Source organism: Salarias fasciatus, chromosome 20, assembly GCF_902148845.1.
Source record: "Salarias fasciatus chromosome 20, fSalaFa1.1, whole genome shotgun sequence".
Classification (NCBI taxonomy): Eukaryota; Metazoa; Chordata; class Actinopteri; order Blenniiformes; family Blenniidae; genus Salarias; species Salarias fasciatus.
In genome coordinates this window covers 23,556,643-23,582,278 of record NC_043764.1, presented here as the reverse complement: position 1 = coordinate 23,582,278, position 25,636 = coordinate 23,556,643, and the positions used below count along the sequence as shown (strand labels likewise).

At 41.7% G+C, this 25,636-nt stretch overlaps 1 protein-coding gene across 1 annotated transcript in view; it reads right to left on the bottom strand.

Annotated features, from left to right (window-relative positions):
• LOC115408093 (chemokine-like protein TAFA-2) overlaps nucleotides 1–25,636 on the bottom strand; it is an 86,187-nt gene that overhangs the window by 2,722 nt on the left and 57,829 nt on the right. Inside the window, exons 3-4 of the mRNA XM_030118690.1 lie at nucleotides 11,146–11,295; nucleotides 2,718–2,842 (exon numbers count right to left, since the gene is read on the bottom strand). Of these exons, the coding sequence (XP_029974550.1) occupies nucleotides 2,718–2,842; nucleotides 11,146–11,295 (275 nt within the window). The remainder of the gene's footprint in view (nucleotides 1–2,717; nucleotides 2,843–11,145; nucleotides 11,296–25,636) is intronic.

Sequence of the window (25,636 nt, the reverse complement as noted above, 5' to 3'; positions counted from 1 at the left end):
CCTCGCTCTTCCTTTCTGCTGCTCCTCCACACGTCGCTCTCCCTCTCATCCCACTTCTCTCCCTCTCTCCATCGTCAATTTCAATTTACGAGCGGGTCTTAATGGGACTATAAGAGAACGTTCGATGATATCGATCTGGATGCCTGTGCATCTTGACCTCGGCGAACAACACCAGAGGAGAGAGAGAGAGAAAAAAAAAATCACTCTTTTCATCATCAGGCGAACACATCGGCCAACACTTTCATATTGTATCGACACGCAAACACACACAGATCATTGATCAAAGACCCGAATGCAAGAGACAGCAAATATTTGTGCTCTTCTAAACTACGACACAGTCGATAGTAGAGTCATGCCTGGCTAAAATCGGCCGGCTTTGATCAGGTTCGGGAAATTATACATCGCGCACTTTGGAGCCGATAAATCTAAATTCATGAGATCAGATACAGGAAGCAACATCCGAATGACATTTCCGAATGACATATCCAGAACTCCATCATCCTCCTATCTCATCGACCCGTATGTGCCTCTTTCTGCAATTATGCCCGATACACACTCCAAGAGCACTCATTTTCCTGTTGTCTCTTTGTGTCGCTTCATTTTTCTTTCATGGATTATACAGCGCAGTGTCCGTCCACCCATCCTCCCCGACAAACATTATCCAATTTAAAGATGCGCAAGCTGGATTCGATCCCAGCTGACTCTCGGCCGGATATTTGTCCACTGCAGAGACTATTAGATACACACAAACAATTTATTTTTACCAGATAACATCGTAAACATGTTTTATCAGAGGAAGCGGGGCCACCCGGAGGAAACTGATGTGTGCATGGGGAGAACATGCAAATCTCATGCAGAAAGACCCAGAATCTCAGGGTTCCTCTGGCTGTGAGTGAAATATTTATCCCAATAGCATATAAGATTAAAAAAAAACAAAAAACAAAAACGTGGCGTCCCACTCTTCCCAACCGCAACACTGAGAAACCCTTAAACGATAAATCCAACAGTAATTAGGATACATATGGACCATCTCTTTGTGTCTTTGCATCACCAATCAGCCGTAACATTATGACCCCTGACAGGAAAGTTGAATGACTTCTCTTTATCATAGCAAACGTTTGAATTATCTCTTGTGAGATCTTCCCATTCTGCAGTGGAATCCGTCCAACAAGGAAAAGCAGTGAACTGGTGATGGATTCATGGGTTTCTACGTCTCATTGGTTCAATCTAACAGATGAGCTTCTATTACTCAAGCTGATTTTTACCGGTTCTGATTGAAAGGGATTCGGCTGTTTGTTGTGTGCGGGAGGAAAAAGAGGCCATGACGTTACGGCTGATAGCTGCATGGACTCATCTATTAGTGCCTCCTAATTGTTTGAGGAGGTTTCTGTCAGCATCTTTGTGGCAGCAGCAATTCCAGATTGGAGAGTTTCTCTTCAACCAATTTAAGTTTGAAGAGGTATCATTTCAAAGCAACACAGGGAGAGAACATAGAAATGTTTCCTCCAAAACATTAGATAAAAGAGAACAATTTTCTGTCTTCACGAGCTGCCTGACAAAATTTCAAGCTCGGACCGGCAGAGCACAGAAGTGTGTCAGGGTGAGAATAAGAGGAGGGGGTGTTGAGGAGAACCGAGAGACTTGAGGGGATGCAGTCCACTTTGCGAGGTGAGAGGTGAGCAGAGGAATAAGAAGGAAAGAATTCTTAATCGTGCCGGCGAGCAGGAGACGAGCGGCGAGTGTTTCAGAAAGAGAGAGGCTTGGAAACGAGAGAGCGTCTTAAGCTTTTCTTATCCCTCTCTTTTACCCAAGGAGACTCTACTCTCTCTCTCTCTCTCTCTCTCTCTCTCTCTCTCTCTCTCTCTCTCTCTCCTATAACCACGCCTTCAATCAATTATTTAGTCAGAAAACAAAGGTCTGCACCCGGCCATGAATAATGGAAGGTGAGAAGGCAGGGAGAAGGATGGAGGTTAGAAACAGAAGCGTACAGTGACGAGGAGCGAGCCTCGCACAAATATCCCTCCAATGACAGACGGACGGCGAGGAGCCTGCCGAAGTTCAACCGCCGAAGAAAAGCCAACAGGTGCAGGGAAAAGGTACATACTGTGAATCCACATCATTAAAATACAATACAGAGGATGCGCCGATACCATCCGTCACACTTTAATCATGTTTAGCATGTAGCATAGCTTAGAGTTACCTGCTGAGCAGTTAAACCAACGAACTGTTGAATGTACTATTGTTTAGCCTGGTATCAGGATCGGTGCATCACTACAAATAATATTAACAGAATATTTTTTTTTTCAATGAGTTTGGCCGGTTGTTTTTTCAATCAGATGGCTCCACCAGCGAAGCAGTGAGGGGACTTATGAAGTATGTATTTGTTTTCTTATTCTCTGCCCTATATCTCTTGCTTCGGTGCGTGTTTAATGTTATATCTGAAAAAGAAGCAAAGCCAGTGAAAAAAAAAAGTGGAAAAGTGCTATTGGGTGAGGAGATTAAAAAAAAAAAAAAGTAGGAGAGAGGAGGAAAACAAAGCAGCGGTATGGAAAAGAAAGGAGTATACTCTGACATGATAGAGGTGGAAATAGGTCGCTGGGTGCTGGGTTGGATCGTGTGCGTGCATGCTCGTATGGCTTAAAGAGATAAGTGTGTGTGTGTGTGTGTGTGTGTGTGTGTGTGAGAAACAGCGGAGGGAGAAAGAGTGCAGCACCCACCTTGGTGGTCTTGACTTTGTTGCCTGTGCTGCAGCTCCATCCTGTGAGGTCTGGGAGAACCTTGCACTCCTCGCCTTCCATACACGGCTGCATCTGACACCACCACTTCTGGGCTACGATGGAGGCTGGAACGGGAGGGAGCCAACAGTCAGTCTGCTGGAGACGTGACCCAGCGTGTTTTGTGGGTGTGCGCTTTCGAGTGTTTTGTGAAATGTGACACCAGACTTTCACACGGACAAAGAGTATCCAGAAAAGGCGAGTTTCCGTCCAGTATCGTTACGCGAAGAATGGAGGCGCGGCGCGTTGAGAGGAACTGTAAAGAAGTGGGTGTCGTTATACATCAGCTGGAGGTGGACGCAAGAAAATGTTACATTTAAAATGTAAAGCCTCAAATGAACAGAAACAATGTGTCCCAGCGGAGAGCTCTAATCTCCCCAACAAAGGTCTGATGTTTTTCTCTCCCACAGTTTTTTGTCTCCTCACTTTGCTGGAAGCATTAGTGGATGTTTAAGACACTTCGCTTCGTGTAGGTCATGATTAATTCATTTGCAAAAGTCTGCTTCCACTGCACTTGGCTGCATTTCGCTTTTGTCAATACACCAGTTTTACTGCTTCAGCTGTAAGAAAACTCAGGTTTTGTTTTGCATAATTAGAAAATTTGCCTAAAAACAGGTTGATGCAAATACCCCTGCCTGATGGAGTTCTTGATATGTGAAATGTAAATTCTAATTGCAATGACCTCTTGGTTAAAAAATGAAAAAAATACCATGAATGATTTATCATTTTTGGAACACAAGCACAGTGTGAAGCACTTTACAGCGTCAACTCATCTCACAGCTCTTCTCCTTTAGACCTGTGTTTCTCAAAAAGATGTGCAAATACCAATTTGGACTTTTTCCAAACATTTGTTTAATTTATTAAAGTATTTATATCAGTCAATTCCAATTTCTAAACGTAAGGATAACAAATTACATTTTACATTGAACGTTCCTATTTTTTAATTGGCAAGTTGACAACGACTATTACAAAACACTTTATCAAATAACCAAAACTTAATAACCTAAACACACATCTCCTCCTCCCAGTCGCAGCGCAACAGACTGATGCTTTTAATTCTAAGTTATGACAAATAGTGACACCATATTTGATCATATGCACCGCGCAGATAAAACTAGTGCTTCTGACAGTAAGTCAATTTCTCGCAGATGCCCAAAGCGTCTCGTAAATCAGCGTCCGGGCACTTTTCTGCAGATAAGACATAAAGTATAGGAAGTATTATTAGGGTTATATAACCTTGGGCAGAAATGTATGTCAGTTTGTAAAGAAAAAGAAATGTAGGCTTTAAATCTGAAGATGTGTAGGAGTATAGCTTATCCCAGCGCAAAGGTCCTGACACAGATCCTGAATATCGAATATTTCAGCAAAGCTATCGGAAAATTTGAATTCCCATCAAATCCGCAAAATTCCGACAGGAGAGTACCGTAAGACCTAATTCAAGCACATTTTAAAAATTTTCCATACGTTTGTTTGTTTATTTTGTTTCAAGCTGAATTTCATTCTCTTTGTTCAGCAGTAAACACAAATTACATTACAGTAAACAAAAATCATTGCAATCAATACAACACAATACAATAACAAAACACATTTATATCAGCTCGAAAAGGAGTGGGATGAAGTAACACTTATTATCTCCCACCCCTCTTTACTTAAACTCTTTAACTAAAGATATTACAACCTTCATAATCACACAAATATGTTCACAGTACAGTTAATAACACACTTCCCTCTGTATAAACAAAAATCATTCTCCTTAATATATTTTTCAAAAGTCATTTCTTTAAGTTGCTTTTTAAACAATTTCATATTTGGACATTCCTTGAACTGTCTTCCCAGTTTGTTCCACAATTTTACCCCTTGAACTGAAGGACAAAGTCTTTTCCGTTTATTATTTGCCCGTCTAACTTTAAAGTTATGTGTATGTCGTAAATTACACCCTACGCCTACTGTTTTAGAAAATAAAAGTTGGATGTTTTTTTGGAAGATTGTCCTTACTTGCCCTAAATACAATTTGTACAGTCAATAAATCAACAATATCATGAAATTTTAATAATTTAGAATTTGCAAAAAGTATGTTTGTGTGTTTCCTGTAACTGGCACCATGTATTACTCTTATTGCTTTCTTCTGTAAAATGACAAGAGGGTGTAATGCTATTTTATAGTTATTTCCCCATACTTCTGCACAGTAAGTAAAATATGGTAAAACTAATGAACAATAAAGTATACGCAATGAATTTTTATTTAGATCATGTTTTTCCTTATTTATTACTGAAATACTTGTTGAAACTTTTCTTTGAACATGGCTCATATGTGACTTCCAATTAATTTTATCATCTATTAATACTCCTAAGAATTTTATTTCATTTACTTTTTCAATAATTTTATCATCCAACTTAATTTCCTTAATTTACTAATAGGAAACGTGAGCTGGTAATGATTAGACCGTCGTGAGACAGGTCAGTTTAACCCTACTGATGATGTGTTGTTGCAATAGTAATCCTGTTCGTACCCTGAAGCTTTTTAAGACAAATGTTTTAGGTCCAGGTAAGGCGACAACGGAATAAAAGAACTTTTATTTTATTTTGGGTGTCTGTTCTCTGCATGTGTGGCTTCATTACAAAAACACACAACACCCACGAGTGGTCCAACATGGAAAACTCTATTGTTTTCAGAATTTCTGCCATTTTTCTGGAAATGAAAATCATTTTCAAAACATTGTCATGTAAACCTGAAACTTTTATGAAATGAAAATTCAAGAATGATGCATTTTCACTTGAAACGTGTAAACCTTAATCACAAACTTCAATCAGTGACACTTTTGGACCTTTTTCTGCACATATTGCTCAATGTATATTTGTCCAAGAGATGTTAACAGTTCAGAGTCATGCCACTTGTCTTTTTTAAGTGATTTGACCATTTCTTAGTAAAATGTAAAATTTGATTTACTGAATGATATTTGATAATCTGAATACTCGGCTCAGTATAATGACACTTGTATAAGGACATGATTAATGATTACCTTTCAGCGGACCCAAAAATAAGGCTAAGCTCTGTTTTGGGATTGTTTTTTTTTTTTTTTTTAAAGCAGATTCTTACTGTATGCGTGGGCTTTGTGAGTCGTGAGAATTTAATCAGCACATAACAGATCGTTTATATTTTCAATTCAGAAAGGGCAAGATACGCATGAGACGGCTGCGGATGTTGCAATCTTTCAGGATTTGTGGAACACATAAAATGAGATTAAAAGGGGGAAAAATGTAATGATGAAAAGTCTTTGGCAAACATCACAGAGGAAATAGACTTATGATGAACAAGAAGACGATTAAATATCAAAGAAAAAAGTTGGGGGGGGGGGGGGCGGCTGTTGCCACCATGAAAGCGGGGTGGATTTGTGGGAGTATGAAAAATGTCTTTCCTTCAATTGTCACTGTGAACACGGGGCGCTTGCAGCAGTCAGTTAGCAGGTAGTTAAATGTTCAGCGTGTCAGTATTAAAGCAGGCGTCACTCCGACTTCTTAACTCAACGCCGTAATCATTGACATTATCCCTCTGGGATTAGTTCTACTTTCTGAGAGGCAATTTTCTTAAACAGGCCAACTTTGCAGTCCGCGGAAAGCAATCCTGTGTAGCCGACTGTTGTTGCACACAATTTCCATCATTACCACTGGCACACAGTTCATCCAGGCCTGTTTCATCAAGCTGCTGTTTTGGGCTTTGAGACGTACACGTCAGTCATTTCTGCTCAAGCTACCATAGGGGAAAATTCCTTTTTTGTTCAAATTGCTTAAAGTGCTTTTCTTTCAACAAGTAAAGCAGTTCAAGCATGATCTACTGTGTTTGCATATGCTAAAACTAACGGAAATGTGATATTGCACCTGCTGGCTGTGGTTCTGTTGACATGACGATGTTGTACACGAGGACTGAATGTGAATCGCTTTAAATTCCGTCCATGAATACTAATGTGTTTAAGACGATTTGTTTTCATCGAATTGAAAAAAAAACACCCATGTAAACTGGGACACTGAAAACGCAGCTTTTTGAAAATGGCTCCCAAAGTGGATCTTTCTGAAAACGTTCGGACTCAGTCGTTGTGGAAAGAGAGGACACGCAACTTTCTGAAAAACTCTTGACTTCAGGACTTATTACCAGATAATATTCAAAGATTGTTCTGTGAAAAAGGAAATAGTTATGATCGAAGGGGAAAGTTACAGTTTAAATCTCCTGAAGTCTGAACCACTTTGAAAAGTTTCTTTGTGGTTTTTATGTAACAAATTCCGTGTGGAGACTAGACAAGTGTCAGACTTATTTAAATTCAAAAGGAGCAATAAAGAATAGATTCAGGGCTTGTTGAAGACAGGACAGTTGTTTGTTTACAGTGTTGCATTGAGTGATGGATGTACTTTAACTGTGGTAGAAAATTATAACTGTTAACTTCTGCTACGTTCACGAAACTGATATTAAATCATGAAGATTTACGTTTAAAGTACTGACTTTTTCCTCCTCCCTTTTTTACATGTAAAATGAGGCTGGCGCAGATTGTGTTGTGTCTCCTATGTTGTTTATGCATTTCGATGTTCTTCTTTTTTCTGTCTTTCTTTTTCTTTGATTATTTTGTTATTCATGTTTGAAATAAAGTTTCATTCGTTTCATCATTCATTCGTTCACTTTGCTCCGTCTCAGTGAAAAAAGGCAGACAGAAATGAAAATGGTGAAAACGAGATTGTGTGACTGCTTTTGCGCACTTCGCCGTAGTTAATCCTTCTGCGCAGACATAAGGACTGATCTGTAACACTGAATGCAGTGAGTGCTCTTCACTCTTCAGCTTAACAACACTTTCCCAAAATGTTGGAACAAAACAAAAAGAAATGAAATTCAATGTTTACATTGAACTGTTAGCTGCACATAGATTTTCTTACTTAAATAAAGCACCCACTAGTGGCTCTACAGGAAAGCTACATTGTGTTCAGCATTTCTGCCATTTTGATATAAACAGACATGTTTTTGAAATGTCTATATCCAACTGTGAGAGTTTTCTGAAACAGAAACGCTTGCGAAGGCGCAGTGCTTCATTCAGTCACTGCATTGTGAACTCAAGCAGATGAGCGCCGAAGCGATACTGTTCTCATCAATTATTCCTGTGTCAACACCGTCTGAAGCTGACAAAAAGCTCATTTAAATGCTCCTGTTTGCACATTATGTCACTCATGGTTGTTTACATAGCAAATCATCCACCAAGAGTGTAAATTGAAAGTGCAATCTATTTGCTAAAATCCTGCAAAAGTTTCACGTGCTCTCCGCGGGTTCATAGCCGTGACTGTGTGTGTGTGACTGATTGCATTTGTTTGTGTTGGCGATGGACCAGGGTGTGTCCTGCCCTTTGCCAGATGTCTGCTGGAGATAGACTTCTGCTCTCATGACCCCGAGCGTGCATGAAGCAGGTGCAGAGGATGACTAGACGGATGGATCTTCTCACACAGAACAATCCGGACATGAAACACGCAAGAAACACAAACGCAGCCTTATAGATTGCCGATCTGTGATTTTTATCACGCGAAGATTAGCAGGCAGTGATTTTGCAGACACAAAAATGTCTGAGATAGAAAATACTGGCAAACAAAATCCATTCATGTTGTTGATGCTCAGAAACATTTGGTTCTAAAAGAAATCTACTTTTCATTCGGTGCCAAAACAGCAGCTCCAGAAAGGCTTTCAGCAGATTATCATATTTACTCTCCGAGATCTTTCTGGGTGTCTTGTCTGTGCAGCATTGACGAGCGCTTCATTCAGAATTTGACCAACATTTTCTTTTTTCTGCCTGCTGGAAAAATTTCTCTCGGGGAAATTAAACATCTGCACTATTAAATTCTCACATCTCTCTTGAAGGTAATCACTGGCTGGATTAGCTTCAGTGTTGAACCTTTTTCTGCTACATTCAGCATGAGGTGTTTAGTTTGATGGTGAGCTTGAAAAATAAAGTAACACACTGTTAATCAAGGTCTGGTGCAGAATTTAATAGCGCTTATTTCCAACCAGTTTTCATCTCATACAAGTTTAGTGATGTACATATTTACTGAGAAAATTTCCAGTGCTTTTGTATATTTCTTCATTACTTTAAAGTTGAACAGACAGTCACACGCATTGACATCCATTTTCACAGGTGAATGAAGCTTGCATTCATCATTTTTGGCTGTGAGTACTGGGAGAACATGAAAACTCCCCACAGACAGGCTTGGCCAAGATCAGAACCCACGGCCTTCTCTCGATGAGCCCGGAGTGTAGAACAATAATATGAAATCAAGTGAAGCAGTAGTAAAAGTGAAGAGTACAATGAGATCCAGAGTCTATCAAATATATACTTAAAACGTTTCTGTAAATTTTCTATGTGAATTTCATTTCCAGCTGTCATATTTCCAAATCGTTACTGTGCACACGAGCCAAACCCACAGCACACTGTGTGCTGCTGTAATTGATTTGTTGAGAGGTGCAGTTGACTATTTCTGATCACAGCTCGCTCGAATCTTTTCTTCTAATAGCTTTCAAGTTAATTTGGCTTTGATCATCATTTAACTGTTGTTTACATCCAACCTAACAGAGTTAGCGGAGTTCAGGGAGGAGTTCGGGGAGGCCAGGCGCCTCAGGAGGGGAAAGCAGGTCTCCACTGCCACTGTTTACAGTGGAGGCGGAGAGCTGCTGACCTCAACCAGGGATATCATAGGACGGTGGAGGACCTCCTCAATCCCGTCACCACGTCTTCCGAGGAGGAAGCAGAGGCCGAGGTCTCAGAGGCGGACTCACCCATCACCCAAACTGAAGTCACAGAGGTGGTTGGTAAACTCCTCGGTGGCAAGGCAGCCGTGATGGACGAGATTCACCCTGAGTACTTTAGGTCTCTGGATGTGCAGGGAGTCTTGGTCTCTGTAACATCGTGTAGTTGTCAGGAACAGGACCTGGATTGGCAGACCGGGGTGATAGTTCTCTTTTTTAAAAAGAGGGACCAGAGGGTGTGCTCCAATTATAGGGAGATCACACTCCTCAGCCTCCCAAAGTCTATTCCAGGGTACTGGAGAGGAGGATTCGACCGATAGTAGGATCTCGGACCCAAGAGGAACAATGCAGTTTTCGTCCTGGACCAGCTCTATATACTCCATAGGGTGCTCGAGGGTTCGTGGGAGTTCGTGCAACAAATCTACATGAGTTTTGTGGATTTGGAGCGATTTGGCTGGGCGCTCCCTTAGGGATAGGGTGAGGAGCTCAGTCACCAGGGAGGAGCTCGGAGTAGAGCCGCTACTCCTCCACATGGAGAGGAGCCAGCCGAAGTGGCTCGGGCACCTCTTTAGGATGCTTCCTGGACGCCTCCCTGGGAGAGCTGTTCCGGGCATGTCCCGCTGGGCGGAGGCCCCAGGGAAGACCCAGGACATGCTGGAGAGACCACATCTCTCCGCTGGCCTGGCAATGCCTCGGGATCTTCCAGGAAGAGCAGGAGGAAGCGTCTGGGGATGGGGAAGTCTGGAAATCCCTGCTTAGACTGCTGCCTCCATGACCCGAATGCAGATAAGTGATTGAAAAGGGATGGATTCATGGTTTACACTGTGAAATTAATAAGATAAATAGCAGATTTATCTGAGATAGAAAGTCATTTTAGTGAATGAAATCATGTTTCAGTTTAGGAAGCTCTGGGTGGAGACATCCATCAAACAATATCTTGTGTTGAGTTGCCAGTGACTCCTGTCTATGCTTTCTGTGAGTAAAGTTTCTGATATAAATACTTTTCAGGTCCATGTTCCGGAGCGCAGGACACTCAGTTGCACTGAGAAGGAAGGGGCTGTTACAAAACCTCGGCTACTGCTGTTGACTCACTGGAGTTGGAATTTTTAGCAACAGATGTTGATCGTGACGTTTCCAATCTTTATATCTGTTCCCAGCACATCTGACCCAGTGCAACTTCTGAAAATATCTTCAAAATTGAGTTTTTAAAAGAGCTTTTTTTACCTGAGCCCTGTAAACACACTCTGGGTTTGCAAACCCTTGTGAAAAGCTTAGTGTTGGTCACAGGCAGTATCAGAGCAGTTATCACAGCCTGAGCGTAACGGAGACTCTTGTTTCCGACTCGCCTTCTTCCGCACGGTTCACTTCTTCATTTTGTAACCCAACAGTCTCAGTCGACATAAATAGGCTGCTGCTGATGAAGTGTAAATGTCAGGCGACAAAGTACACAGGAGATAAATATTTCTTTTCAAATCTGAAAAGTTGAACTTTGTTATCGCATCTAGAAAACTGTGATAAGATCAAACCCTGGAAATTCACAAGAGCCTTTTGATGGCACTGCTTCAGCCGATGAGATACATGCACATAATGCAACGAGCACACGTACCGTCAACACAGGAGGGCATCGCTCGAGTGGTGCCAGCAACCTGTCCAGGGAAACAGGAGCATTTGACGGTCTGAGATCTCTCCTCGATCTTGTTCTTATTGCAGCAGCGATGGGCGGCGATCACCTCACATGTTCCCGCCTTCACGTGCACTGCGGAAACAGAGAGAGAGACGCGGGAGTCAGAAGGAAATCAACAAAGCAATTTACCGCTTTGAGTTTTATTGCCTCCATTAATTCTCAAAGTCAAGTTTCCTCAATGTGACTATTTTCTTAAGTGATTGCAAATGCGGTATCTTTTCATTAGTGGACCTTGGTTGAGACAAAACAAGATAATTGAGGACGCAGCTTGAACATTTTTCACAATTTTTTGACATTTTGGAAGTCCAAAAAAAATAGATTAATCACCAGATTCACCAGAAGTGGAGAGTACAAACACTATAATAAATAAGGGCATTTTCATCTTTGTCGCCTTTAATTCTTATATTCCATTTTCTTCCATGTATTTTTTTGCATTTCAGGCATCCTCTCTTATAATAGACTGAGCATGTTTTGGTCGTGGACGATAGATTTTCTAATTAGACATTTAAAAAAAATACATTTAGGATACATCAATTTCTTCCTTGATTCAAATGAAGCCTCTTTAATAAGGAAAGAGGGAACAGTTAGATGAAGGGTAACAAAACAAACAAGCAAAACCTTCATGTTGGCAGAGAGGGAGTGAGGACGTCTCCTCACTTTGTGCCTTACCAAAAAACAAACACCATTTTTACTGAAATACACTCTAAATAACCAATCAAGAACAAAATATGGACAGAAAATGGCAACAAGGACACGAGTCACTGAATGAAGCTCATGGCATTTTGAATGACTTGGCTGTTATCGGACAGCCGTGAGTCATAAATAGTTCTAGTTTGCGTTGAAATGTATCTTGATACGCGAGTCTTTCAGAAAATACGTATATGTTTGAGAGAAAGTGGCGACGCGGCGAGGAAGCGGCAGTGTTTGTGGTGTAATGTTTGTTTGTTCTGGCTCGCGCTCCTTTTGGCTGCAGCGCTAATGAACGGTAGACATGGAAAGGCCCTTCACTTCCTCTATAGCTAACACTTTGTGTGCAAATTTATACACACACTTTTCAATCACGCAGCCGTGTGGTTAATTAACAGCAAGTCCACCCCGAGCGCAGAAGTCTCTCGAGTCAGCCGAGGGAAAGGGAACAAAGAAATCCCTTTACATTTGAAGATTTGTGATGTAGACACATGGTTCCTTTCATACCAGCCTTTCATCAAATACATGGAAATGTCAAGGACAAATAATAAGCTTTGTCACTAACTGTGTGTGTGTGTGTGTGTGTGTTTCTGTATACATACAGTGAGCAGTGTATAACATCTGGTGCACAGGTGTATGCCAATTTCCATGTAGGTGTACTTGTGTGTGATATAAATGTCGACTGCACTTGCAGTCCTGTGTGTGTGTGTGTGTGTATGTGTGAAAGTCAGAGAGTGCCGCGTGTGCCATTTGGCTTTTCAAACATTTGTTGGAAGTTACTGGCATTTCCATTACAAAGTATCCGCCCACGACACAACAAAGGGCGCACAGTGCATGGCAATGAAAACTAAAGCAGAAAACAATGACTCCGCTCCGTCTAAAGAGTATTTAAAAGTGAGGCGAGCTGAACTGAAAGAGCCAGTATGAATGCACCGAGCAGACTTACAAAGATTACCAAAAAAAAAAAAAGTTCTTAATTTGTGCTGTTAATGAGAAAAAAGACAAAGCAGCAATCCGGCAAAGCCCAGTGCAATTAATATCTATGTGTAAAGCACGCTGATATCTCAGCTGCTGTGTGTGTGCGTGTGTGTATGTGTGTGTCTGTCACTCAACCCCTCGTTCTGTCTCTCCCTCTTTGTTCCACTGCTAGTGAGGCCAGAGGATAGTGATACCAGCTGATTGATCTGTCCATCTGGCCGTCCATCAAACCGACACTTTGATCCATGAAGCCACGTCCCGGTGGCTCATGAGCGGACTGGAATTAAAAGAAACTTTCAACATGCAAGACATTTCTAGCAGCTTGACATATATTGTGTCCAGCTTTTTCATCAGAACACTTGTTTTATTTATTAATTTTTTATTTTATTTTTTTTTTTTTACCCTCAAGTGAAAATGTTGAATTACTTAGAGTACTGTACTTCCTGGCCACAGCGAAGACAAATTAACGGGTATTATTGTTCTCCAGAGGAGAAATCTCACAGACCGTGGTGACCCCGCGACCTTTCTCTCTGTTGACACTGTCAGATCACCACAGGGTTGCAGTCCATTCTGTTCATAACACAATGTTCAGTCAATCTGTGCAGTTTGTAAACAGGACATCAGTGCTCACAGCGTTCAGCAATGACAGAGCCAGTCCTGCTGCATTTGCTTTACTGGAAGGAACACGGCACACCGATGCTCATGAGGAGTAGAAGAAACTACCGCGTACCGAAAGTACGCCGCTGTCTGTTTATCTTCGTCAAATACAGGTTTTTAAAGTCATTCGTATTGGGCCTACGCAAGTAATCTATTGAGATTTAAAAAAAAAAAAAAAGCAGATGACACTTTCATAAAATTGCAGAAAGTAACAGACAGATTAAAAAAAAAGTACAAGGACATATATGAGACGGTGCAGTATGATGTCTGATGTATTCAGTATTTAAATAAAAAAAAAGAATAACGATAATATGAACCTTCAGATGTCTGGACATTTTTCAAACTCACATTAAAACCACTCTAAAATCAAACTGAACAGTTTCAGCTGATGCTGGAGATGATTTGAGGCTGATGATGTAGCTTTTTATCTCTGTGTTTAGGTCAAATGTACAACAGTGCAACCAGCACACAGCACTTCACTTCTTCTCCATTTTGATATGTTACAGCCTTATTCCAAAATGGATTAAATAGATTTTTCTACACATGATACCCTATAATGAGAATAGGATTTTTTTTTTTTTTTTTAATGTTTGTAAATGTATTAAAAATAAAACAGAAACCGCACGCACTGAACTATTCACCGCCTCTGCCATGAAGCGCTGAATTGAGTTCAGGTGTTCCCTGTTTCCACTGATCGTCCTTGAAGCGTTTCTGCAGCCTTATTAAAGTCCACCTGTGGTGAATTCAGTTCATTGGATGGTTTGGAAGACACACACCATCTATATAAAGTCCCACAGGTGGCAGCGCATGTTGGAGCACAAACTATTGAGCAAAGGCTGTGAATACTTCTGTTTCTCAGTTTCTTTTCTATTTAATTTGCAAGCACCTAAAAAAATAAGCCTTTTTATGTTGTCATGAGGTATTGTGTATAGAAAATGAGTAGAATCCAATTTGCAATAATAATGCAACATATAATATAATATGTTTACATCCAGCTAAAGCTATATATCTCTGGGTTTTGCTCAGTTTGTTTTACCCACAGTCCAAAAACGTCATTTGTCGTTAATGGGTGACTGCCAGTCGATGTAAATGTGAGCGCTGTGATCCTAAGTTGTATCAAGCAGCATGAAAGATGGATGGTCATAATGGCTGTTGAATTTCAATCCGCCGCAGTCTTGTAGCTGTTTGAGGTGGTTTCATTCCACTGCCAGCCTCTCTTGGGCAGCTGTAATGGCAGTTTTGAGAACGTGTCTCTTCATCCAATTTAGGTTTGAAAAAGAGGTATCATTTCAAAGTGATATGCTGAGACAGGATGGGATTGTTTCCTGGAAAACATTAGATCAAACCAGACTTTCTTTTAATGAGCAGCCTGACAAAAAAAAAAAAAAAAAAAAAAAAAACCTCAAGCTGGGCCCAGAAAAGCAAAGAACTCTTTCAGGGTGGGGGTAACCAGGCAGGATGTTGAGGAGATTCCTCCAACAGATCAGACTGTGGATGTAAGCTTTATATACTGTATTTTTTTTGCATTGACAGGATTCACATCTTGAGGGGGTTTGATGCTTTGGGCAGTGTTCTGGACACGTGGCTCCTAACCAGGCGTTGTGGTCGACCATGTGCACACTTTCACTAAACTGTATTTTCTGAAGGAAAATGATTTAATGAACACACTAAATTGACCATATAACATCATTTTTCTACAAACTGTTAGCGAAAGCAGCAAAGATTTTCATTTCAGTTCAATATTGTCACTCTTTTGCTGTCAGGGTTTGAAAATACTCGGAATCTGTTCCACGTCTTTCATTAAACATAAAAAAACCCCAAAAAAACAGCATTTAATCAAATGCTTACTTTTGTCCGCTCAAGGCTGTAAACATACAGAGAGAGTAAACACTTTAACCCCCCCACAGGCCCGCACGCAGACCTCCTGGCTCATTTTTAGGCTCAGCACCTGCAGTAGTAATCGACTCGGCATTAGTGGAGCGGCTGCACACTGAGCGCAGCGGGGAAGACGAGTAACGAGGAGGCAGCCATGAGGTTTTCACAAGACGGATGGAGAAGTTCATGGAGGTTTGATTACAAGTGTAAATGTTAGTATCTGACAGTTCTTTTCTATCGTTATCCGTTCCACTATATATATATAAGAGCTGAAGTTCTCTGACCCAGTGATCACGTTGCCGTTGCTTGATGCTCAGACTGTCTTGCAGATTTTATCAGTCCTCTAATTTCCTGCTGGATCTTCTCTTGGTTTAAAGTGCTACTTTTAAAAGTTTAATTTGACCACTTTTAGAACATTATTGCTGCCAGGTGGCTGTACTAGTTTCACAGTCGCTGTGTACTGTAGTTACCAGACAACAAAACAAACACAATGGCAGCAGAACAGTGGAGCCGCTCTGACCACAACTGTTTGTTATAATTATTTTGATTGCAGCCCTTTTTTTTTTTTTTTTTTTTTTTTAACAAGCTGCAGACAGTAATTGTCGTCCTGTCTGGAGTCTGGCTGCGGCTGCATTCCTCCAAACAAATGTTTAAAAATCACATTTCTAAAAGATGCCAAACTCAATGTGTCAGATCTTATTAAAATATTAATTTCACATAAGATAAAACATTCCTTAAAACAAAATTCTCATTAGGATGATGCTGTGAAATCCACACGTTAGTGTATTTTAGAAAAAAAGCAAAGCACTGGTGTGAAGAAGCATTTGAAGAGCCTTTGGTGTGTACGATTCACACCCTCTTTGCAGCAACACAGCGGAGCACTCCTTGACAAAACATGGATTTCTAATTGCCTTTTGTAGTTGTGCGTGTTCCAGCAGCAGGATGTGGTAATGTGCGGTCGGCAGGGATTTGGTCTGAGAGTCAAAAAGTAGGTAGGACAAAGACAGAACACGGACAGTAATGTTTACTTTTTACTCTGCTGACAGGGAGTCTGACTTTCAGCAGCAAGGACGAGTTTTCCTGCGTTGGAGCTTCTTTCAGTCGCCGCAGCTGGACTGTTCGGTATGGCTGCAAACGGATAAATATCCACCTGCTTCACCTTCATCAGATGCAGGTGACGCTGTTCGGTGGACTGTGAGAAAATCCTTTATCACCCTCCGAATGGATGGAGCAAGAAAAGTTTAAGTCCCTGTTAAGTTGCATTTTCCTGTTTTGACAGAGAAGAATTTCCAAAGAAAAGTTCCAACTTTGGGTGATCGCCACTTTAATCTGGCCTACTTTGAATGTAATGATCCAATGACACTTATAATATATGAGGAAATAAACAGTTTTATTGGTCAGTCAATGAGCACGTACTCATATTTCAAGCTTGATCTTATCCATCTTTTACACTGGCTGTAGTGCTGAACACAGCAGACAGCAACTAATACCAGCAACTTGCCAAAATATTGCACATCCTGAGTTACATAAAGGGAAAACCCCAAAAAGCCTCCAGTTTTTAAAGCTACCCTGACCCAGTCATTCAGCCGTCACCGTTCGTTTCTTATTTAAGTCGCTGAGATCTTTTTTATGTTTGCTGTTTTTTTTTTTCCAGCTTCTAAAGCCTCTGACTGACTATTCAGTTGCTGCCTAATATATCCAACCTCTTGACAGGTGCCATTGTAGGAGATAACAGTGTTATTCACTGCACCTGTCAGTGGTTTTAACATTGTGTCTGATTGGTGTGCGCTCACTGTTAAGCGTCTGTTCCTCCGCTCGGTAATACAGCCGAGGGTGTCAACACTTTGAGGCTGTGTTGTGCCAAGATATTAATAATTACCAGTCTGGCAGATAGTGAGTCAGGCAGGGGGCCTCAGACTCTAATAAACTGTGATAAATACTCAGCTAAATTAGATATTATTCAGCACATGATGTGCGCGCACACACAAATATAGATGTGAAATACACGTTCACCGAGAAGTTCGGTTCTCCTCAACAACAACAACAACAAGAAAAAAGAAGAAGAAGTAAACATTTAAAGTTGTTGCTGTCTCCAGAGATATTAAGATTCAGGGTGGACTGCCACTGCATCACTCAGTGTGTGAGTGTGTGTGTGTGTGTGTGTGTGTGTGTGTGTGTGTTTAAGATGCTACCTATTATAAAACCCACCCAGTTCAGTCGAACTGAGACTGAATCTCTATTTCATAAATGGCAGCCACCTTCCCTGTGATTTTTTTCACACTTTCTTCATTTCTGTTCTCTTCCTCCTCTTCCTTCTCCATGTATCTCACCTCATCCTGTTGCTGTTTCATAACCCCCCCCCCCCCCCCCCCCCCCACAAACACACACACACACATACACACACACTCTTTCAGTCTTGTAGCCACTCCCGAGCTCCATCCCTCCTCTTCTCTTAGCTCAGCACAGTGAACCCAGCATGGCTTCAAACTATTATCCTCAATCACAGCCCGAAATCAGCAAATTATTTACACTCTCTATAATGTGTTCTCAATCTCCCACCCATTCCCTCCCTGTTGATGTGTGTCTGCCTCTCTAAGCCCCCCCCCCCCCCCCCCCCTCTCTTTCTCCCTGGCATGAGGACTTGTTATCCTTGCCTCTCGACGCAGCAGTGGCTGTTAACCCCGTTCACTGAGGATGACGTGGAGCTGACAGACGAACAGATGGACAGATTGCTCTGACTGGGGAAACCGGAGAACCCGGAGCCGGATGTGTGTGTGTGTGTGTGTGTGTGTGTGTGCGCGCAGTTCTGCAGATACACATAGAGCACTGCGTTAGCTGTCCATGTCTCAGCAGGGAGCTTCTTTTGAATGTCATTCCTACCACTGGGGGTCCCTTTCTTTTCTCTCTCTTGCTCTCTCTCGCTCAGTCATAAGGACTAAGAGTCATTAATGGCGTCACGAAACAAATGGTGGGAGCTGCATTTGATTCCATCTATTTACATATTTCCCCGGGTTGTTAATGCAGGAAAACAGGATACTGTCACAACTGTGGGGGAAAGGCATACACATTTGAGAATATCTTTCTATTCAGTGCAGGAATATAAAAATAAATAAAATTGCAGGGGTGTGCAGGATGACTCATCAGACATTCTTCCCCTTTTACAGCCAGAAGAATATTGGGAAAATCCTCCAGTAGCGATTTGTACTTGGAGATCAGGAGATAAATGATCAATTAGCCCTCAGACCCCCTGCTTAAAGCATGGGCCATGTCATAACGAACGCCTGATCGCTGACAGTGTGGAATGATCATAAAACTGGTTAATTTACACTCAACCAACCACTTGATCCGATCCACTCGGCCTGTGTAAAGTGACTCAGGACAGCAGCTTCCATCACCATTCAACTGACACACATGGGAGGAGCAGTATAGTAGTGATAACTCTGGTTAAAATGCAACACAAGTGAACTACAGCCTTAAAGAATACATCAAGTCAAATCGATGACCTCTATCCACATGGAATGCAGGGACATCAGATATTAGAAAGAGGTATGAATCTACAGAAACACAGAAAGATCTTGTGTTATTTTCTAAATGCAGCTTGGATGGATATCATCACCAGAGAAACTCTATTCTAACAGCAGCAGCTTTCAACTATGCAAATGCAGTGAAGAGTTAAGCCCTGCCTGCCTCCGAGAATGTGCATATGTGAATTTTTGCGATGTGATTTTCCGGTCTGAACATGCATGGAGCCTATCGAGGGCTCTCAGCTCTGACTTTAGGTTCTTCTCCATTGTGCTCAAATCGACACAGACTGGAGAATATGGAAACTGACACTTTTGTGTGTGTCGGGGCCCCTGCAGCAGCAGCAGCAGCAGCAGATCTGGAACGTGTGTCGGTTGTGGCGAACTAGCAAAGAGTCAAAACTGCAAGTCCTCTGACGCCATGTCTTACATTGATCGGCTGTGACCAAGAAAACGGCTGCAAACAGTAATCCAGTGATGTACGTTTGAAAATGTCACTGGTAGTCTTGTGCGATAGTGACTTTAATCGTGTACATGACACGTCTTTGTGTTTCGGGGGGACGTTCACCCCCGGCGGCGTTTGGAGCCACTGAAAACACAAAAAGCTCATTTTCTCGTCACGTGTTGTACGACGGCTCCAGGAGTGAACGTACATCTGGATTTCCAGTGTCATGCTGAAAAGCACCTTAAGCAGGGTTGTGCAGAGTTTCCAGCCGGCAGCTCTGATCGCCTGCTACTTAAAGATTTGCAGTCATCCGGTGCACGTGCACGTGCACGGCACCACGAGGGTTTGCTGGCAAAGCAGCTGCAGGAGCAGGCAATCCCTCACCTGGTGTAATTAATGTACCGTCATGATGAATGAACAAAGCAGCTCCACAAATGTCCCCCTGGTTTTGTTTGTTTTGTCGGAGGCGGTTACACTGTAAGGTTAGAGAATACAAATCCAGTTCCTTTTTAGTTTGGTTATAATTATTAGCATTTGGATCAATCCAACCTCAGAAAGAGTGCACACCGTGTGTGCAGATGCTCTTTATCCACCCATATTTAGTTTGGATGAATATTAAAAGATTCATGTGAGGTCCACAGTGTTCTGTTCACAAAGAACATATTTTGAAATGTGAAATGAGCTCAGAATGCACACCAACTTAATTAGATGGCAACGTACATTTTTCCGTGCATGTGTGTGTGTGTGTGCGCGTCAGTGCATGTACGTCCACGCATTTGTGTTAATAATTAGATTACATTGGCCTCTGAGATGGCACCATTTGTTCTGAATCATAAACACAGAGCAAATTAAAATTCTGTTTAAGAGCCTGCCAAGAAAATTAGCATGGAGAGGAAGGAGGCACGCACACTCGACCACTACTGTCTTTCCTCTCCTCCCGCCCTGCTTTCTATTCTCCTCCACGTCTGAAAGCCTCCTGCATGTCTCCAGCTTCAGCCCACATCTCTTCTCATCTCCTGACTCACCATCGCTTCGCACACGCAGAAGATCATGAGTGATACGTAACCGATGTATTACCCAGATCGTCCCTCTGAGAATAAGGTGAACCAATTACGGCTTCTTCTTTAAAAAAAAAAAAAAAAAAAAATCTCTGCTCGAGACTGAGATCACTTTCTGAGCTGCTTCTCATCGTGTTGATGATAAATTTACTGATCAATGGCAAAACACCGGGAGAGGCTGACCCCTCCTAGACTCTCATGTCCTTTCTGTATTGTGATAACCCCGAAGATAAGCTGGTGAGAAACAGGAGATGAGCAAAGGAGAATAGGAAGGAAAAAAAACCAAGAGTTTTTCTGCCTTTCAAAAAAAAAAATACTGAATGTTACATTTGGATGTTTTAAATTCTCCACTGTTTTTTGGTCATGGTCAGAGCAAAGTTAAATACTGATGTGCAAATGCATAATGAATGTTGAGATTTGATGCAGATGGTTTCTGGTTTTTGCTCTGTTGAATTCTCACACTTGACTTTTGAGCGTTTTGTTTATGAATTTAATTTAATGTTATTGATTTTTCAGATTATTTTAGGTTTTAACTTTGACCTGAGCTAACATGCTAAAAAAAAAAAAAATCAAAGGTTTTAATCTTTCCATTTTGTTTCCACAATAACATTTTCAGCAGCGCTCGCAACCACGGAAAACATTACTTTTTGAAAACAACTGTTTTGGTAATGTTTATCACAAACTGTTTTCTGTGTGTGTGTGTGTGTGTGTGTGTGTGTGTGTGTGTGTGTGTGTGGATTCATTACAAACTAATTGTCAAGAAATTTCTGTATAAACTCAAAACTTTTCTGAAACGAAAAACAAAAATGATGCATTTTCACTTGAGACACTGAGTAAACATGTTTCATCAGCCAGGTCAAAATAGTGCTGCATCATGAGACATTTCATTCATTTTGCACAGTTAAAATGTAATTCTTGGTTTAATTTTGCACTGTTGAAATGTCCTGTTCATTTAGCAAACTGGCATTTCCATGCACACTTTGCAGTTTTATCAATACGAAATTAATCAGATCTTGTGGATTTCTGCAAAAATGACTGGTATGGCTTGAAAATCTGTCCCTCTCTGAGTGCTTCATATAACTCCGGTCACTCTAAAGAATTGAATGTGCCGTCACTAATGAAGAAACCATGCCAGGATGTTTTCCTCAACACATCACGTCAAAAGTCTCATTCTACATCATTTTATTTGCAAAGTGTCTCACAGCCCGTTTCTGTGAACGACTGCCCCAGGATTCATGTAAAGACGATGAAATAACCTTGCAGGGCATCATTCTGTTGTTACAATGAGCCATGACTTAAATGAGAGCGAGCGAGCGATCGGCGGCAGCAGCCAAATGAAAACGAGTGGACGAGCTTTGGGAGATATACATCTCATTACGCGTTTTCCCTCGGCCCTACACTGAGCTCTTCTAAGTGGAAAAATATTTCCCACTAACCAGACTTTAATAAATGTTTTTAAAGCTGAATGAAATTAAAGTGCAAATTTGCAAACAAAGTGAGTTAGGTCCATTTTCCACTCAGGCTGCCTGGAGAATAGGTTTTAACTAATTACCGAACAAATGTTACCAGTGACCAACAGTTGGAATCACCAAAGGAAGAGCTCATTTATTAAAACACCGAGTTGACGTGTTATTTTTTTTTTTTTGCGGAAAATCGTGGCAAAACATTCCAATATTCTCAGCTCAGTGCCAAAAACAACAAATGAACAACTGCACAGCATAAACACTGCCTCCATCCCTCGCTCTCTGTGTGACAAGAGCAACAATTACTACAGCAGCGAGAACGGGGGGGGGGGGGGTCAAACAAAAGACCCGTGAGCCAAAACCAGCACGAGAGAGACTCCAATCCAGCCCAAATGATTTTACTATTAACACATTTCTTAAGAGAACTCTGCGCCACAATAAGGAAAAACCCCTAATTTTCAATTTCGAGGTGATTATGGCTCTATTTTACCAGTTTGGCTCACTCAAGATGAAATAGCGCTCTATACGGCCATTGAGCTGAAATGTGTTTGACAACCCGGAGCTAGAGGGCTTCAACATGTGTCATTTGTTCAAAAGACTGATGCTAGAGAGCAATCCCAACATAAAGTAGATAAATAACCATAAAAAAGATGTTATGGAAGTCAATCACATCCAAAAGCGTCCGCCACGGCAAAAAAAAGCAGATAAATGGAGACTTTGCAGACTGAGGTTTGTGAACACGCCGTCCTCCCTGAATGAGTGGATGAGTGAGTGACCACAAATGAAAAGCGCTCGCTCACAGTGGCAGCTCCCGCTCGCCATGTGACAAAAAAAAAAAAAAAAAAAAAAAAAGTTGGAGAGGAGAGGAAGAAACGCTGAGCTGTGGCTCGTAGATTTGAAAGGAGAAAAACAAAAAAACTGTTGGCGTCCGTGCAGAGGGGATCATCCCTGTCGGAAAATATGCCATAAATCATCCAACCGGTTTAGACTCAATCAGCCGACGACAAGTTCACAGAAACCAGAGGCGGAAGGTCTCCACATCATCACACACTCTTCCTCTGATCGCACACACTCTTCCTGTGTTGTTGACGGTGTGATGAACCACTGCATTTGCTTCCACCACCAACCGAGCTGGACCCCCCCCACCCCACCCCACCTCTGCACTAATCATCCCCGCTGATGCGTCTTCCTGAGAACCCTCCATACCGGGCCGTTGGTTCTCCATCACTGATGTCTTTGCACTTTTGGCGCAGCTCATATGAGGGAATTATCTCTCCACACCAGCGGCACCACCACTGTCCTGCTAAATCATACCAGCCATTAGTTCATGGGACGTGTGGCACGTCCTGACATATTAGCCCCCGCTGGCCTCCCGCTGACACCACAAACACCACCAGTGCCGCCGCCACCGCCGCTGCTCCCGCTGCTGCTCCCGCTGCCACCCCACAGCACACAATTTGTACTAATTTGTGCTGCAGGCAAGATATTAGGGCGGCGAATTGGGTATAAATTGTTAATATGTTCAGATGTATTAACGCAGCATTACCGCTCAGCCGTTAACCTGGGGCAGTGCGTGTATGTGTGTGTGTGTGTGTGTGTGAGTGTGTGCCTGTGTGTGTGGCCGTCAAACCCGGTGCTAATTGTTAACTGCTGACTAATGTTGACTCATCGCAGACCCTCTGGGATTTTGCAGGTTTCTTGCTCATCTATATCTCATCTGTGCATCCAGCTCGCTCCCCCCCTCCCCTCTCTTGTCTCTGAACGCTCACTGCAGCATTTTGCATTGTTGTGGGAAATCCTGGATCCTCTATTCCTGTCTCTGGCTGAGGGTTGAGTCTAATTCCTTCTTTCCCGTCATTCTGTTACGTTGCCCTGAGTTTTAAAAGCCTGTTTTCTATCTGCGGTCTTCCTTCAGCAGGTGCCATGGAGGTGTGTCTCTCTGCTGGATGATGATTGGCCGCTCGGCCTCGCCCTGTTCGCTCTCACCCTGTCTTACTCGGCAGCCTCGTAGTTCCGCCTGCCGCTGCGGCTGTTGAGAGTTCTTGGTTGTTCTGTCCAGATAAACTGCATTTCTGACGTCCAATCCGGTTTCAGGGCTTTGTTCGGTTTGCCTTGTCATGGTTTCCTCAACAGTCTTAACGGTGTCAATCTGGGAGAGACGAGCCAGCGATCCTCTTCCTCATCTTCCTCCTCCACCCCCTCTGGTTTCCCTCTTTGTCACTCAGTAAACGAAGAGCAGAGATCTACGGCGCAGCGGCCATGTTGATGAGGATTTCATTCTGTCTGAATTCTCTCGCTGTCAGAAGAATAAGGACGGACACTCGTAAATGTCAGGCTCTGCGTATTTCACTTTAACAGCTCGCGGTGTGTTTGTGTGCACGTGCGCGAGAGTTATGATTGTTGTTTAGGTCGCTCCGTTGTAGCTGTGTCGTTTCACAGATCAAGATAGATTGCCGGGCACCAGTCTGTTTACTTTCTGCGAGATACCGGACAGATCCATATGTTGCACCGCTCGCCCTGCACTCACAGGTCAATCCAGCACCAGGTCACATCTGGATATTTCACCAACAACAAGTTTAAAATGACTAGGGGAAAACAGTTTACATTTAATTTAGTTTAATTTATCAGCAGTATTGCATACATCACACCCAAACAACACAGAAATATGGAGGAATCAGTTTACTCCCATTTTCAACCTTGATTTCAACCTTAAAATGATGTTTAAAATTGTTATGTAATGTTAGTTTTTTATGTTATCAAATGGTGATAGCACAAAATGTAAATGGGGAAAAAAGCATTAATGGGCTTAATCTAACAGCAGCTCTGTCTCTCTATGTCAGCTAATGCATTTTTAAGTTATTTTTTAAAGCGTGCAGTTTAATCTTTGTTATTAAAAGTTTTTGTTTTCAGTTTTCTGCTACAAAGAGCTCCACTGTTCTCACAAAAGAAAAAGGAATGCACGTCTCTCCTTCAGACCTGAATAAAACTTTTTTTTATGATTAATACCACTCAAAACAACAACAAAAAATGCACAACTGAACAAACCACAGTTCTTTACTGAGTCAGCACCGGAACAATCAATATCATCTTTGAGCAGATTTGATGATACCAGCATTTAAGTTTATTTTGTATTGCTTAAACTCCTACTAACTCTTGTTTTCACTGTTAAAATTATACATTTCAAAGGTTTTTGCTCACTCTATGAACTTCTTTTTTTCTCAGCTCCTGGAAGCTTCACAGCAGCTCGTGTTAACAGGTGATACGTTCATACAAAGATGTTGAAAATCACAAATTAACTTCAAGTAAATGTGCAGCATGTTGCACAGAAATCAATGTATCAGTATACGTTGCAGTTGTTAAGTGGCTTACTTATAAATATGTTAAAGTTATGTACTAAAATCAAAATTCAGACAAAGACAAAGACTGGGAAAGAAAAAGTAACGCCGTGCAACAGCACCTCATGAAAAAAGTGTGAAAAAGGGAAAAACTGCTTTTTATCAAGACAAAATTCTTCTATGTGTGTCTCTCTGTGCACATTTTTCACACCTCAGTATTTCAGTACATCAAACTAATTAAAATAGAAGACAAAGACAACACAAGTAACCTCAATATGCAGTTTTTAAATTAACATTTTTGCTATTAAGGGAGAAAAAAAAATCCAGGCCCACATAGTCCTTTGTGAAAAAGTGATTGTTGTTCCACCCTGAGCAGCAACAACTGTAATCAAGT